The 16,944-nt window shown below is 34.3% G+C and overlaps 6 protein-coding genes across 6 annotated transcripts; 4 read left to right on the top strand and 2 right to left on the bottom strand.

The window, feature by feature from the left end:
* Window positions 1-94: 94 nt before the first annotated feature.
* On the bottom strand, window positions 95-5,291 carry TA13405 (Phosphatidylinositol-4-phosphate 5-Kinase, putative; the record flags this gene model as incomplete). Its single annotated transcript, XM_947558.1, has 4 exons — window positions 95-629; window positions 687-2,340; window positions 2,444-4,812; window positions 4,864-5,291. The coding sequence occupies 4 exons, from the start codon at window positions 5,289-5,291 to the stop codon at window positions 95-97; spliced, it is 4,986 nt and encodes a 1,661-aa protein (XP_952651.1).
* Window positions 5,292-5,557: 266 nt separating this feature from the next.
* On the top strand, window positions 5,558-6,913 carry TA13410 (actin ii, putative; the record flags this gene model as incomplete). The annotated part of the gene is made up of 3 exons (XM_947557.1): window positions 5,558-5,666; window positions 5,785-5,926; window positions 6,022-6,913. The coding sequence occupies 3 exons, from the start codon at window positions 5,558-5,560 to the stop codon at window positions 6,911-6,913; spliced, it is 1,143 nt and encodes a 380-aa protein (XP_952650.1).
* Window positions 6,914-7,450: 537 nt separating this feature from the next.
* Window positions 7,451-9,624, top strand: TA13465 (glycylpeptide N-tetradecanoyltransferase 1, putative; the record flags this gene model as incomplete). The annotated part of the gene is made up of 13 exons (XM_947556.1): window positions 7,451-7,567; window positions 7,597-7,764; window positions 7,902-7,949; window positions 7,982-8,053; window positions 8,125-8,274; window positions 8,332-8,505; window positions 8,563-8,649; window positions 8,743-8,817; window positions 8,943-9,013; window positions 9,063-9,160; window positions 9,189-9,403; window positions 9,492-9,557; window positions 9,589-9,624. 13 exons carry the CDS (start codon window positions 7,451-7,453, stop codon window positions 9,622-9,624), a joined length of 1,377 nt encoding a protein of 458 aa, XP_952649.1.
* Window positions 9,625-9,727: 103 nt separating this feature from the next.
* On the bottom strand, window positions 9,728-10,840 carry TA13570 (deoxyhypusine synthase, putative; the record flags this gene model as incomplete). The annotated part of the gene is made up of 1 exon (XM_947555.1): window positions 9,728-10,840. The coding sequence occupies one exon, from the start codon at window positions 10,838-10,840 to the stop codon at window positions 9,728-9,730; it is 1,113 nt and encodes a 370-aa protein (XP_952648.1).
* A 581-nt stretch (window positions 10,841-11,421) lies between these two features.
* TA13575 (aaa family ATPase, putative) lies at window positions 11,422-14,491 on the top strand (the record flags this gene model as incomplete). The annotated part of the gene is made up of 5 exons (XM_947554.1): window positions 11,422-12,457; window positions 12,587-13,516; window positions 13,664-13,759; window positions 13,845-14,300; window positions 14,364-14,491. 5 exons carry the CDS (start codon window positions 11,422-11,424, stop codon window positions 14,489-14,491), a joined length of 2,646 nt encoding a protein of 881 aa, XP_952647.1.
* A 133-nt stretch (window positions 14,492-14,624) lies between these two features.
* Window positions 14,625-16,881, top strand: TA13630 (uncharacterized protein; the record flags this gene model as incomplete). Its single annotated transcript, XM_947553.1, has 6 exons — window positions 14,625-15,992; window positions 16,079-16,280; window positions 16,311-16,394; window positions 16,479-16,549; window positions 16,610-16,678; window positions 16,708-16,881. 6 exons carry the CDS (start codon window positions 14,625-14,627, stop codon window positions 16,879-16,881), a joined length of 1,968 nt encoding a protein of 655 aa, XP_952646.1.
* Between the last annotated feature and the right edge of the window lie 63 nt (window positions 16,882-16,944).

Below are 16,944 nucleotides of genomic sequence, written 5' to 3'. Positions count from 1 at the left end.
TTTAAGTCTAAATATACCTAATTTAAGTTAATTCTAGGCTTAATAAAGCCTTATCTTGTATAAAAAAATATTATTTACGGTATAATATATATGATTAAATTATTGTCCAATTAATAGTTGGTGTTTGGTGTATATTTTGTATCAATTTCACTAGTTCTTCCACTCCGGACTTTAAATTATCTTCTCCATCTTCATTTTTGTTTTCGATTTCATAAATTTTGGTTCCCTTCGAACTATATACCGAGTGCAAATACTGTAATACGTTTGGTGATAACATTGCCATATAGAACTTGAGGCAGGAATAATAAGGATTATCGTACAAGCATTTCATTATTCTACACACTTTACAACTTTTATACTTTATAATTCTATGTTCATACTCCAACAATAAACCTTTCACTAAATTATGGGTATTATCCTTGACTGCGTTCGTATCATTATAAATCACATCACCAATGGTGTTAACATTGGCATTATTATATTTTAGTTTAGGGAAGTGTATAAATGTTTTTTGTATAAAATTGAAGAATCTTGTTTTATACTCGTTGGGTGATACTATTGTAGGAGCTTGGCCTATATTCGCTAATCTCTTCCCTACTGTTTCTATCTGTTTATCCCATGTATAGGGCCTATACCATTATTAAACTTATATACTCTAAATTAATATCTACTATTCTTAACAATACCTTAAGAAATCTATCAACCCGATGGTAATTATTGAAAGCGTCGGCAATATTCTCAGAAGAAGCGAGTAGTCTACAATGTTAATTGACGAAAGAAACTCCAAATCGTTCTTTAATATGTTATTTATTATATTTATCGACTCTTCATTCAACTGTATTGGGCATCCTTTCGTATATATTTTAAAATTCTGGTCCAGCAAGACTTCTATATTCCCCACTCCATAACCATTAATAACACCATTATTGTTAGTAGCGACACCATTACTACTGGTATTTTGGATGCTAATGAATCTCTTTAGAAAAACTCCTTTAAGATCGAAACTGACCTTTACGTCATTAAAATAATCGATATTTTGCATTACGAAGCAGTTAATTGAGGTGTTGGTTTTGACGTGGGTCACTTTGAAGAGTCCGTACGGCAGACTCATCAAGGTCTTGTTATTGTTAAAATGCCAAAAAAAGTCACTCCCTCTAGTTATAAACAAGCCTATTTCGTGTTTATTTATCAATTTTATTGTGAATTTTCCGTCATGCGTCATGAAGATAGGGGATCCACTCTTCCCAATTGAGAACATTCTTGTGCTCCTACTCAGTGAGCGGATGAAATTCATTTCATCTCCACAATATTTAAGTCTTATTCTACGGAACTCGTTCATGTAATAGATTATCACGTTATAAGGTCCAACATTAACTTCTTTCTCGATACTCGCTTCCAACTCTCTATTCACTTCTTCATCCACATTAACTTTAACCAAATCTTTAATTACTTCACTATTGTATAGTTCTAAGTGTTGGCTAGAATCAACTTCACCGAATGCTACCAATGAATTAGCATCAAACTTTAATAAACAATTGTTTTTTATGGCTTCAAAAATGGACTTTAAACTCTTATTTAATAAAAGTCTAACATTAACTTTCAGTTCTGACACATTATATAATTCGTTAAACATTTCGTATAGAAAATAATTCACACATTTTGGCTCGACTTTTGAAATTGAATCAACTGGACTATCTTTTGATTCCTTAGAGGTTTCTATCAAACTAGTATATATTATTGGTATACCATAATATGGTATGTTATTACTTGTTTTTCGTCTTTTAATCCTTCTTTTACCTCCACTCATCAATTCTCCTATACTTTTCACTGTACTATCACACAATTTACTAAAATCCGTATCATTTATATCAAATATTAGCTTCAATAATTTTGATTTATATTTATTTTTAGTGAATTTACAATCATTTATACCAAATATTCCACTAAATTCATCCATTTTAATCCTATTCATCATTACATAATTTGCACACAATCCTACTTTATTCACTACATTTTCAGACTCTACTCCAGTAAAGTAACTAGCAAAATAATGATTAATTTCAGTATTTATTGTTTTAACAAGTGCTTTAGACAGTATCGATGCAATGTCACGTTTCGGCTGTATTATTGGTTTATAATCTAAACACACTATTGGGTCACCTTCTATATCTGAGTTTAACTTAATTTTATTAATCAACTTAACGTAGATTGTTTTTTTAATTGGTTCACTTGACAAATCTTGAATCCCTGACAATACTGCGAATTCTCTTAAAAACACTAAATACTCCTCCAAATCACTTAAGTTATCTTCTTCCAGCTCATTCACACCATAAATTGTTCCTATATCAATTATGCATTTATATACTATAATTTCCAATAACTAGTTATCAGTATATATTGGTTCAACACTAATATAACTGAGTGTTAAATCACTAAAAATTACCTTGATTTATTTTAACATATTTCTTACTCTCACCACTTACATACTGTATAATAACATCTTCATCTTCCTTAAGCTTAAAATTAGAAACGTGGTCAATATGTGAGATTTTTCTATAATTATACAACAATTCTTCAAATAATCTATAATATGTTATGTAGAAGGATTTGATGATTGTGAAAACTTGTATTGGATCTCTTGGGCAGTGGTACTTGGCGTATAGCATGTGTGTGCAAATTTGGACGAATAAATTAAGGAATTTGTTCTCAAATTCACATAATGATGCATAAAATTGGTAAAATTCATTGAGAAATTGTTTCACATGGTTTACTCCGATTTTTACCTTCACTATCTTCCTCATTAGTTCTTTAGTTATCCCAATTATTATGTATATCCAATTTAAGATTTCTATATCACTTATTGTATTATATAATTCCATCCCGCACTCTTCACAGGTATATAAGGTTACTCCTTTGTTGAGTGATTGTTTAATTTTATCACGAATTTTAGGGTTTAATTCTATATTTAGTGATGAGTGTTTTTCATATTTTATCAAAAAGGTTGTGAAATCTAATCCTTTAATTTCCTTTAGCCATTGACTTCTTGGAATACTATCATCTTTTTTTATACTTTTACCAGGTGAAAAAGTACAAATACATGGAATTTGTTCAATTACATCAACATTTAACAAATTTTTATAATTTCGTTTTAGCCAATGATATATTTTGTTACACTCATTTCTCAGTATTATGCTTGTTATACTGTTATTTACTGGGAAGTATATACCGATACCATCATCATTGGGTACTTCATTACGAGCACAAACTACTTGAATAGGGTTAAGTGTATTCATTTGTGAATTGTAGAGCTTTGTATCAAATTGCGGTAAAATGTTAAACACAGTTACATTAGTTAAGTGGAAAGTTATGGTGAAATGTTCAATTAATACAATAAACTTGTGGTCGCAAAACAACAAATGTCCGCAATCCGACTTATATAACTTATTTAGCATCAACAACTGTATGAATTTACCAAATGTTATATTTCTTGTTTTATATCTTTTACTGCTATTACACTTCATGCAGTATATATCCATATTTATTTCCGAGTCGAGTCCATTATTATAAGGGTCTTCTTCAGTGAAGTTATCTAATGTAGTGAAATTGTGTGTTGTGTGCTGAAATGTCAGTGTCAATTTCATGTTAGGTGTATTTGAGTATGAGGTTTCGAAATGTAGTTGATGGTTAAGAAACGGCTCCGAGCAGTTGAGGTTTGGGCATTTGTTGATTTTTAAGGAATTTAGTAGATTTTTAAGAAAATCCACTAAAAAATTACCTTCAGCAAAGTTACCCACGGACACATTCACTCGCTCCGGGCCACTGCACGTTTGATTATTATTTGTGTAATATTTGTACAATGTTAATTTAACTATTTTCCTATATTCTAGACTACTAACATTACTGCACCTAAGGCTACCAATACTACTACTCATGTTTCCGTAATATATTATATCACTATCCACATCATTCACACTAACACTTTTCTCATCACCGGTAACAGTGTTAAGTAGATAATCTGAAAAATTTTCACAAACTTGTCTATTATCCTCTAATGTATTAATCAAATTTCTATTAACTGGAACTGTTCCGTTAAGATTATTGATGAACTGTAGTTCTTCAATAATGGTTTGTAGTCTAATCAATGTGATTTTAATCAACTCCTTGACTGTTTTTAGAATTTCTGAACTCATCAAGCGCGTTGAAATCAGCACTGTGAAGCCTTTAAAATAGTCCAAAAAACGAATACACACCATACTCTTCTTATTCTCTATAATATTACATTCTTCGCATATTCCCATATATATACTTAAATCTCCCATTGGCATGTTTGCCTGATTTTTCGAAACAATTCCAGTTGAGTTTTTGTCCAAACTTTCACAAGAATCAGAAGTTGAGCTGATTATTGAATCTAATACATTACACTTTAGGGCATACGACAGCTTATTAATCATAACATTACCTACGTTTGATATGCAAATGATTTTATATCCACTTAGCAATGTCGATATATGGTATGGTATATAATTTTCTGCTATAATAATGTTTATTCCACAATCGCATATTTTTTCTGCCAATTTGTTCAACTTATTATTCATGAATAAATTTGTCAAGTTTGAAATAGACTCATATCCTGATAAACTTATGTCATTTTCCAAATATATAAAATTTTTTAATAACAACACCTTATAGTATTGTTTATTTTGTTTTAATATGTTATTTGGAAAGTGTGTAGTATGTCCGTAGAAACAAAATCCCTTAAATAAAAACAATTTATCTCTACGTTTAACGTTAAACTTATTCAATATCGGTTCACTGATATATTGTATTGTGATGAGATCTAATATATCTCTGGTGAAATGGTACCTTTTGGCTATAATACATGGATTGAATACCAAATCAACTATATCTTCAATATAATTTTTACTAACATTAACCAATTTGCAATCTTTAAGCAAACAGTTTTTCAAATATATTTTTATTATCTTTACTATATTCTCACATTTTATACCTTCAAAAACATCCAATTTATTTTTCAGGCTCCTTTCATTATGCAAACTCATAAACTCACCATTACTATTTTTAATAGCAGTATTATTATTTACATCATTATTATATATATTAATTTTATATGTTTTAATAACCTTTTTGTGTAATTTTTTAAATTTATCCTTGAAATTTAGTATATAAAAGTTATGCCTCTTTAGCAACTTAACGTTCTTAATTCTCATTAGAGATTTTGATTTAATTCCGGCATCAATGAGATTAATTCTCAAATAATTTGTGGAATCCATCTCATTAACCGTATTCTACACACTACTAATATAATACAGATAACTTCATTATTTTTCTATTATTTATTATTAATTTTATTAAAAATTAAAAAATAAATTTCAATTTGTTTCCTACATAGTAATTATAACAACAATTGTATTTCTACGTTACACTATATATTGTTGTTATTTTTTTAAATTTTAATTTTTGATAAAAATTTATCCTTAATTGTGTTTAAACATGTTATATAATAGTTAAAACATTCTGTTAGTAATTGTATTATAAAATGTCTGATGAAACTCTGGCCTTGATCATTGACACTGGTTCAGCAGTCACCAAAGCCGGCTTTGCCGGCTCTGAGACCCCGAAGATTCGATTTCCAACTATTGTTGCAAGTTTGTTTATTTTTAACTTAGTTTATCCCAATTATTTCATATAATTAATGTATTAACTATTCTAACTATGTAAAAGTTATACGGAATTTGATCAAACTACTATTAAATTGTAATTTAGTTGATGGAAATCAAGAATCTGATGATCCTTTGGTTGGGAACGGAGTTTTTGAAAAACTTGAGAAATTCAACTCAAACAAGTCCGAAGAATTGACCAATTTTGACGTATTCAGGCCAATTCAGCATGGAATCGTCAGGAATTGGTAATATTTTCACATATTTTATAATTAGTAATTAGTCTATTTTCTCTAAATTCTCTAACCCCAATTATTTTGTAATGGTAATGTTTTGTGATTAGGGCATTAGCTGAAAGCGTATGGCGTCACACATTTAGCAATGAGTTGAAGATATCGCAGGAGGAGCATCCTGTGCTTCTTACGGAACCTCCTTTGACTCCGAAGTTGCATCGGGAGCTTTGTTGTCAGTTGTTTTTTGAGTCATTTGGAGTCCCAGCCCTATATCTGGCGACTACTTCATTATTATCTATGTACGGGTCTTCTAAGACTAGCGGGTTGGTGTTAGATATTGGGGAAGGTGTGGCACACTCGGTCCTTATTCATGAGGGCTGCATAATGCCCTATGCTATCACTCGGCTGGACATGGGTGGATTCGACTTAACTTCTCAAATTGTGAAGGCGGTTGAACCGCTCCGCGGGAACACTGCGTACGATCGCAGACTTGCGAAAGACATTAAGGAGCGGTGCTGCAGGGTTTCATTGGACTTTGATGCTGAGCTGGCAGAGATTGACAAGGACCCAGATGCACACGCAAAGAGCTTTAAACTCCCAGACGGCACTACTGTAAGCCTCTCTAGGGAGTGTATCACTTGCCCAGAGATCCTCTTCAAGCCTGAGCTTTCCTCCAGGAGTTGCCCAAATCTACCTGAGATTTGTTACCACTCTGTTCGCATGTGTGAACCTGAGCTTCACCGGACTATGTTCTCGAACATTCTGCTCACAGGCGGATCATCTATGTTTGATGGATTCCTCGAGCGTTGCGAGCGCGAAATCTCAGCTCTCGTGAACAAGAACGTGCCTGTCAAAGTCCTTTCCTGCTCCCACCAACGTGATCTCTCTGCCTGGGTAGGGGCTTCCATTGTCGCAAACCTCCAAAGCTTCCAGCAAATGTGGGTCACTAAAGAGGAGTACGATGAGGCCGGTCCAACAGTAATACATCGCAAATGTTTTTAATTTTGTCTTTAAAATATAACTATTTTGTTCAATATATATTATTCTATTAGATTGGATTTGTATAAAGATTCCATATTCTGGATTCTTTTTCCCAAAATAGTTAAATCGTACTATATAAAATCAGTATAATTATATAAAGGAAACAATAGTACTAAGTAAATAATAGAAAAATAGTTCAGGATATAAACGTTCAAACATAATGAAAAAATACAACCTTTAGAACTTTGTTAAATCAAAAATATTATCAACATATTCTCATTTATTAAAAATACAAAACCAATATAATTTGTTAATATACTATAATAAACAAATTTAATAAAGCTTAATCAAATAAGATATAAAATTTTAACTTCCGATTAGCTGTGTTGTGTTTTTAGTTCTCTAACACTATATCCTCTCCTTTAATAAAATTAAACTATTTATTCAGATTTATTTTTCTTTAAAAGATTTTTACAATTAAATGCAGCACAGTGTCATATTTTTGTATTTCTATTTGTCCCAAATGATACTATTTTTGTAAAATATTAATAACTTAAAATGACTGAGATTCCCGATACAAATACCCTAAATCATGATAAGGATCATCTCTCGAGTTCAAAAACCGGAGAATCCGAGGAAGATTTGTCTGAAAAACTTACCAATGTCAAGTTATCGGTATGTTTTCCACTCCTTAGAATCTTCAGGTGAATAACCACTCAGATCCCACTCCAAACTCAACCACCGATTCGTCTTCAATTAGAGAACGCATACTCAGAAAGTTGTCTATTTCCCATACAAGCTCATACATTCCTGAGCATAAATTTTGGGACACTCAACTTGTAACTAAGCTCACGGATGTTGTTAATTCTAACGTAATACCCTAGATTACTGTATTCATCCCCTTTAATTAAATACATAAACCCCTTCAACTATTATAACACTTATATAAAGTTGTACCTTACTCCTTCCATTAAATATACAGTTATTTTCACTATTAAAATTGGTATAGGATTATGGCCCTATTGACTCTAATGAGGATATCTCGAAAGTTAAAAAGGTAATTGTTTTCTCAGCAAATTGTGTTTTTAGAACCCAATTGCACTCCCCAACGGATTTGAATGGGTTTCACTGGATATTAATGATGAAGAAGATAGGAATCAAGTGCCACACTACCATCATACTTTACTAATTTATAATATTCAAACTAATATTAGTATAATATTGAATTATAGGTCTATAAATTGTTGAGTGAGAACTACGTAGAAGATGGAGATGCACTGTTTAGATTTGATTACAAACCTGAATTCTTAATTTGGGCCTTGACAGTACCAAATTACAATAAAGAATGGCAAATAGGTGTTCAAGTTTCATCCTGCAAAACAGTATCAAATTATCCATAATACACATAATTTAAAAATACAAAATAACAATGAATATAGTTGATTGGATATATAACAGCAGTGCCAGTCAATGTTAATGTGATTGGTAACACCTTGAAACTGGCCGAGGTCAACTTTTTGTGCATTCACAAAAAATTCCGATCAAAAAGGCTTGCCCCAGTCCTCATTAAAGAAATCACCAGAAGAGTTAATCTTTCCGGAATCTGGCAAGCAGTATGTCACCATGATATATAGAAATCTAATTATTAATGGAGTTGACTGATGTTATAGATATATACGGCTGGAATAGTAATACCAAAACCAATTGCCAAGTGTAGATACTGGCATCGACCTCTTGACATTAAAAGACTCATTTCTGTATATTAAATAGATTATATATTTATTTGATTTTTTGAGACGATAGGATTAAAATCTATTGAATATATCTCAATTTTCATTTTATTAATTTAGGCTCGTTTCTCAGGAGTTGGGAGAAGAATGACAATCAGTCGAGCTATTCGAATATATAAAGTCAACGATATCCCTGTATCTCATGTTACTCCAAATTCATTCGAACACTTATTGTCTTACATATTAGAATTAAATAATTATGAATATCAAAATTATATAAATCTAAATATTATTATTTCTGTGAACATAAAATGTTTTAGAATGTTGAAATGAGACCCATGGAGCAAAAAGATGTGTTAAGTGTGCATAAGTTATTGAGAAAATACCTCCAGTATCCTTTAAATATTTGTTTAAATAATTCTGATAACGAAAAATTTTAGAAAATATAAACTGTACCAAGAGTTTGATGTACATGAGGTTGAACACCAATTCATGCCCCGTGAAGACATAATTCAGACGTTCGTGAAGACAAATGAAGGTAATTTCCACCCTCATATTGCTCTTAGACGAAGTGACTGACATGGTTAGCTACTACTCTCTCCCCTCAACAGTTATCAATAACCGTAAAGTCCACACCATCCGTGCGGCGTACTCATTCTACAACATCGCAACCACAATGCCTTTCAAATCCCTCATGGAACATGCAATCTTTTTCGCCAAATCCCAAGGATACGATGTTTACAATGCGCTGGATCTCATGGAAAATTCACTAGTGTTCAAAGTATCCCAAATCACTTTCCGAATACCATTTTACATAGTTACGTACTTGATTCATTATTCAGTTGATACATATTACTTAACGTGAATAGGACTTGAAATTCGGAATGGGCGATGGAGACCTTCACTATTACATGTTTAATTACCGAGTGCCAGACGTAAGAATTTGATATACTCATTTAAACTTAGCTTAAATCCACTGACGTTGGAATGGTTCTGTTATAGTCCTTTTATTGTTAAAAAGATAATTTAATACTATCAAAATTACATTCATATATATTCCTATATAACAATATATAATGTATTGAGTATATTAAGGGTTGTGATATTATTCGAACTGACGATTAACATGCTTGGTCAAAACACCTGCGACAATTAGCGGGAAAACTATAGAGGCGTCAGCGTGGACTTTGACAGGGTCAGTGTGAGGCTTGATTTTCCCCCAAGAAACAGCCTCGTCAGGGTTCGCGCCCGAGTCTGAGCCGTCGTATTCTTGGGCAGTGGAGACGTAAATGGCGAAATCAGCGCCGTTCCGCATGAGATTCGAGTTACATACGTGATGCTTTGGAAGACCTCCACCCAGGATTATGAGCCCCGATTTCTTACACTTTACGGCAAAGTCATTAATTAACCTAATGTCCTTAACTATGTCCAGGTAAAGCGTTGTGGGAGTGGACTTGCGGTAGGTATGGAAGTAAAGATTATCGCCAATAGAGCCGTCTGTGAGTCCAGGGCAAAATACTGGGATTTTGTTCTTGTGGCACCAGTAGTACAGCGAGCTCTCGTCGTTTATTTTACTCCCGAGAAGGTCAATAAACGATGAAGGGGTCCAGATCGTACCCTTTTCTATCTGCTCGGTGTGCATTTCATCCAAAATGGGCTGAAGCCAGTCTTCAAATGCGCAGTAATTTTCGTTAGGGAGCAGAAGGTTACCAATTCGGTTCCAGCCCTTGTTCCTAAGGTCCGCCCCGTCCAGATTAAATTTGCCAATATAGGTGTGGCCCAGACACTTTATCAAGTCCTCTTCCACACCACCTCCGCTAGTAACGAAAACATCAACAAGGCGATGCTTAGCCATAAACACAAACGCTTCTCTCAGTCCGCAGGAAATCATGTTCGACGTGAACGAAACCCAGATCGTACACTTGGTCTTACGGCGTACTTCAGGATCAGCATAGGGTGTTCCTTCATCTGACTCCTGTAACGGGTCGTCAGACAATCTCCATGAAAACATACGGTCTACCATCTCTGCTGCAAGTCCCAAATTGGTTGCTTGGAATCCAAACACCCTAAACTTCTCTAGCATGGAATCTATTGCCAAAGCTCCGTCGTACTCGATCCCTGACACGGGCAACATGTTCTCCGTCACTTGAGCGTTGGCTTGAAGTACTGCTTCCAAGGCTACTTTGGGAATCGACTCGTTTAACTCATTCTCTGTCATTTTATACTACAATGACGAAATAACAACTCAGTTGAAATAATTTACAATAATTTACACTATGAGAAAAATTTAAAATATATTAATAAAATTTAAACTACATTAACAGTATAACTACCCCTATTGATGTCGTTTAGAGTATTTTAGAGTATAATGGAACACATGGGTGAATGAAAAGAAAATAGCAAATCAAGTGAAAAATGTTGGAAAAAATTAAAACAAAAATTATGATACAAATATGTGAAGGGTCACAACTAAAAGGTGTAACCTTAAATATATGAAAATAATTATTGAGTTGGATTCTACGGATTCCCCACAGTTAGGAGAAAAATGGCGTAAATCTGTACTGTTTTGGTCGAATTTCTTCACCTAGAGCTTTTAAAAGTTCTGGCCAATGTTGTCTAAATTTATCCTCATCAATCAATTGAACAATTGCTCAAATGTATTTTTAATAATTTTGTCAAAATTTACACATTCTATTACAATGTTTACATGAATAGTTTAACATAATCACATAAATCCCATTTTAAATCGGAATATCATCTTAGAAGAGAATAATCATACTGAGATGTTGAGTTGGAGTAATGAATAGGCTTAAAAACTCGTTTGAAGCCTCTTTAATTTTTGTTCGAAGGCACTTGTTATACTCTTCTGGAGATTCTAACCACTGGGTGGTTATTTTATCGCCTCAGAGTATGAAGGAACTTCGGATACTTCACGATTTGCCCCTAGTAATGAGCACAGAGGAAGGCTTGAGGGCCTTTGTACGAGTACACAGCTCTGCAGAGTACGGCCTAGAATTCTCTTCTATTTCACACCCAAAATCCATAATTACCGAGGAGCTGGCTAAATCTTTAAATCTAAAGTTTGATGTGAAGACAACCGTCATGTTTTCACAGGCCACTGATATATATAACGCTTCAAAACTGTGTTTAAAGTTTATGGAATCTTATGATCATAGAGATAATCTTTGGAAGTTCCATACTAGTTCAAACGATAGTTGTATGGAAGATAATTCTGTGAAGAGTAACCCCTTGGATAGAAAACTCGGTAATTTTAAGAGTGATAGCATATTTGAAGAATTTAGTAAAAAGTGTAATATAAAAACAAATGAAGCAAATGTATCTGCTAATATGTGTAATAATGTGTTAAATTGGTATAATATAACAGATAATTCAAAATTGTATCCCCCTGTAGAATGGTATAACTCATTAATGAATAAAGAGTTCAACCAGGTTGTAAAATCGAGTCTATTAGGTTCAGTTTTATTTCAAAATAACATAATTTCCCTCAATTTAAACGGGTATTTGTCCAGATTTTTTGTTTACTCCATTAATAAATCGAGTAATACTACTCGTAATACTGTGAGCATCGACTCAGCTAATCGCAATATACCATTAAGTGTAAATAATGAAACTGAAATAGAAGTAATAATAAGTGAAAAAGCTATTACAGGACTTAAATTTGATAGTGAGCCAAGTGATAGTAATGATGAGAAAAGTAATATAATAAGTGGAATGGATGAAATCATTGAAATGTTTAAAACACACGTAATAATGCCATTACTTTTGGATTTAGATGTTGGACACCCTTCAGGAGTATTATTATATGGACCACCAGGTAAACCACTTTAGTCCAATTCCTCATACTAGCATTTTCTTAATTTATATTAATTATTTATGTTTTGCACTAATTATACATGTAATTTAGTTTTAATTTCAAGTTGAATGTGGTATAAATACGGTTTAGGATGTGGGAAGACGTTATTGGCACGTAGAATCTCCACAAATTATAAAAAATTGTTTAATTTGTGCAGTTATAAAGATAAAATGAGCTCAAACTGTACTGAGATGAAGGTAAGATTGGTGCAATCAACTGACTTGATAAGTGAGTTTATGGGCAAAACTGAGCGCAATATAACTGAGCTATTCCATTCACTTAGAGAAGACTCAAAGACTAGCAAAGTACTTTGTTTCATTGATGAGATTGATGTCTTGTGCGTGAATAGAGAAAGTAGCGGTTCAGATATGCAGGCGAGACGAGTTCTGACCACGTTCCTGAACAATATGGACGGGGTTAACGCCGGCAACAACAAATTTGTTATAGTAGGTATGACTAACTATTTGGAGAATATTGACAACGCAATGCGTCGTCCAGGAAGATTCGATCTCGAGATAGAAGTGCCAGTGCCGAACGCAAAAAACAGGCTTCAAATTCTAAAACATCTGCTCAACTCAGTTGAACACACAATAACCAACGAACAGTTGAACCAAATCAACGACTTTTGCCAAGCTTTTGTAGGTGCAGACCTTAAATTATTGTTGACAAATTCTACGCACTGCAAGATTAATAGATTAAATAATTCCAATAATACAAGTGATGATGTTAGTATTTCTGATACCGTTAAGGCGCCTGAAAACGTTGATAATCAAATTGATAAATCTTTAACGTATGAAGATATGATGAACGGATTGAAGGTAACACGTCCATCGGCTATGCGTGAGTTGTATGTCGAGGTTCCAGAAGTAAGGTGGGATGACATTGGCGGGTACGAGGACCTTAAGAGCGTTATTAAGCAGTGCGTCGAGTACCCGAGAAAGTTTTCAAACCTCTATCAGAAATTACAAATTCAAGTTCCCAAGGGGATTTTATTATATGGACCACCAGGTATGGGTTACGGTGATTGGTACACCACTACCCCTTATTTAGTTGCTTAGGGAATCAATTATATGTTTAACCATTTGTTCTTATATAGTGTATTTTCATGCCTTATTTTGGTATTGAGAGTAAAATAATTGGTTGAATAACATAATCACTTTGTTATAGGGTGTTCAAAGACGTTGATGGCTAAGGCGATTTGTACCGAGAGCCACATGAACTTTATTTCAGTTAGAGGACCTGAAATATTCGATAAATACGTAGGTACAACTGCGTTACATATGTACTAATAAGCCTATACTTACTGAGGCTTTTATGTAATTAAGATAGCTAATAATTACTATAATAGGTGAAAGCGAAAGGAGGTTGAGAAGACTGTTTAGTAAGGCTCGTTTGAACAGTCCCTGTGTGATATTCTTTGACGAGATTGATTCAATATGTTGCGACGATTCAAGTTCTGTGAGCAAGAGAGTCTTGAGCACCCTGCTTAACGAACTCGATGGAGTTAGCGCTCTCAAACACGTTTTGGTAGTTGCCGCCACAAACCGACCTCAAGACCTCAACAGATCCTTGCTTAGACCTGGCCGGTTTGATCGTCTGATCTACGTTCCCCTGCCAGACTTTGATGCCCGAAAGGCCATATTTCACCTAAATCTTATGAAGGTCAAACTTGATTTTGATTTGGAAGAAGCCGCTGAAAGTCTGGCTAAACTAACCGAAGGTTATTCTGGAGCAGAAGTAGTAAACATCTGTAAACAAGCGTCATTATATTTACTTAATGACATAATTAACTCAAGCCCACTGAGTATTACACTAGTTATTCAACAATATGCTTAGTTCTTTTTGAATAATGATAAATAATGTGTAGAATGCCTGGACGAAGTTATTCCGTTGTCGTACAGCTACCTGGAGAAGGCGCTGAAGAATTCAAAACCAATGACATCGCTTGAGTTGATTTCATTCTACGAAGAATACCAAAATCTTACCCACTTTTAAATCCTTAATCTGCTCATTTCCCCAACTCTGATTTACACATTTTAATAATTTACACATCCATTAATCATACAACATCAGTGTATCATATTTTTAGTGTATATTTACTTATTTTTTAAATAAAACCTTGTTTTTAATGGTTAAATATGCAATTTTCATCAAAACCATTGGATTCGTTACCACTTTATCTAATCTACCGCTTTTAAACTCATATTTATTCCATGGAAGGATCGTTAAATTCAACACATTTTCTCCTAACCCAATTACTAACTTTGTAGATGAAGGAAGGCCGCGAAAATACATTTTTGAAAAACATTTCGATGAATCTTCTGATGATTCCACAAATGACACACTCACTCCAGATAATAATAGTACCATATTGGATAATCCTAACAGTACACTTAGTAGAATAATACCAGCCGATGAGGAGATAGTCAAAAGATTAGCAGAGCGACACAAAGATGAGATTACTAGATATATGCGTCCATTGGAGTCTGGATTGGGCAAACAAATCCCTGATTCTGAAATTGAATCGACTTTTGGGAAACCCATGACCCCTGAAAACCTATCTAAAAGAGAGAATGAATCTATACAACATCACCCTTACAATATGCCTATTATCCCACCAACCAATAAATTACCTTATTTCGTAAATCTTGATTGTTACCCTTCGAATTCTACTCATGATATTAACACACAACCAATTAACACCGCTCCCCCTACTACACCTAAGGAACCTGAACCTCTAGAAGCTGAGGAACCTGAACCTCTAGAAGCTGAGGAACCGGAACCTCCTATACCTAGTACCACAGTTGAGGATAATACAGTTAACGATGAAACTATAGTGAAAAGTACTTTTAGTACCGGTTTGCCTTTGAATATGGAATCTAAAGATCCTCTGAGGGCTTTGATTGACAGGAATGAACCATACCCTGATTTGGGTGAGGAGTATGGGCCCAAGTGGTATTTGAACAATGATGATAAGGTAGGGGAGTTGAGTGAGGTGGAGCTTGAGGATGGCTGGTCTATTCTTCCATGCAGAAGGATCTATAAACACATCTTACAACCGAGTGCACTGGTTGGTAAACACAGGGCAAGACCTGTGGATAAGACTTGCGTTACCTTCAAGTTTACACTCATGGATGCTTTTACTAACAAGAAGATTGTTGATAACGAGGACGTAGGCGGGCCCATGGTGACGACATACATGCAAGAGCTAGAACCAGCCTTTTACAAGTGCCTTAAGGGGATGGATACTGGTGAGCAGGCAGAGTTTGTCTTCCATGTCTCCGAGTACAACCCTGACAACATGATCATTGATGAGCTCGAAGGGATCACTTGGCTCAGGCTCTGGATCAACCTCTGGGAGTCCCACGACCCTGATGACCGCTGGTGGGGGCTTGGCCCTGAGGATGCTCATCTTTACCCTGAAAAAACCGAGAACGATTTACCCAAATTTAAGCAACTCGAAATCGAAACTGATAAACTCACTTCACAAATCGAAGTTAACACCTATACAATTATAGCACTATCATAGTTTTATTATACTATTTATTTGTGTTTCATTTACTCAACAATATATCCGTTTAGACTGAGTTGTGTACTAATCCCTCATCACCGCTTTGGAATGACATTCTTGATAAGATGACTACAAGTCAGAAGGAATCATACGTTAAGCACTTTGACAGGCAACTGGAGAACATTCACAAAATGAAGCACTCGGAATTCACGGGCTCGAGGGCCTTTGGGGAGAAGATTAAAAGCACAGGTCAATTAAAGGGTTATGACCTAGGTTAGTCAGTCGGAGTCAAATCTCTTGTAGGTCACCAAGTCGGTGGAGTTTCCAAATTCTTTGCCTGGCGTGAAACCCCTTTCATGATGTACATTGCCATACCTGTTATTCCAGGTTTTACCAAATACTATTTAACTTAAATAACATACTCATTAATTTTTATATACACAATGTTCAAACTTGAAAATGAATATTCAGGAGTACGTGCAGAACATGTTAATTTGGATCTGAGTCCCAATCACATGGTCTTAAAAATAGCAAATAACACTGTAAGTTTCATCAGATACTCATAAAACTACCAACAATACATGTTCTAAATGTTTCATTAGGTAATTGATGATGATTTGATTGGGACAGTTGACTTGGAGATGACTGGCCTTTGGGCCATGAGCGACTCAGTAAGTCTCATTTCATTTACATTATCTAGGCACTGAACTTTGAGCCCTTGGACCACGCCGATGAACGCCTCAAGAACCCAACCCTCGAACTCTTAAATGACGATGAGTACGACAAAATTTCAGCCAAACCTTCGATCATGATATTCCTCAAAAAAACGGGTACATCAACATCTATCTGGGGAACTCCTTTCGTTAATATTTAACTAACTTTTGTGGTATATATACTATATATTATACTATAATAGTATAGCGTTAAGAGTAAATAA

The sequence above is a fragment of the Theileria annulata genome, chromosome 2, assembly GCF_000003225.4.
Source record: "Theileria annulata chromosome 2, complete sequence, *** SEQUENCING IN PROGRESS ***".
In the NCBI taxonomy this organism is placed as follows: domain Eukaryota; phylum Apicomplexa; class Aconoidasida; order Piroplasmida; family Theileriidae; genus Theileria; species Theileria annulata.
Note: the sequence above shows the minus strand (reverse complement) of the source record. Positions and strands in the feature narration are given on the sequence as shown.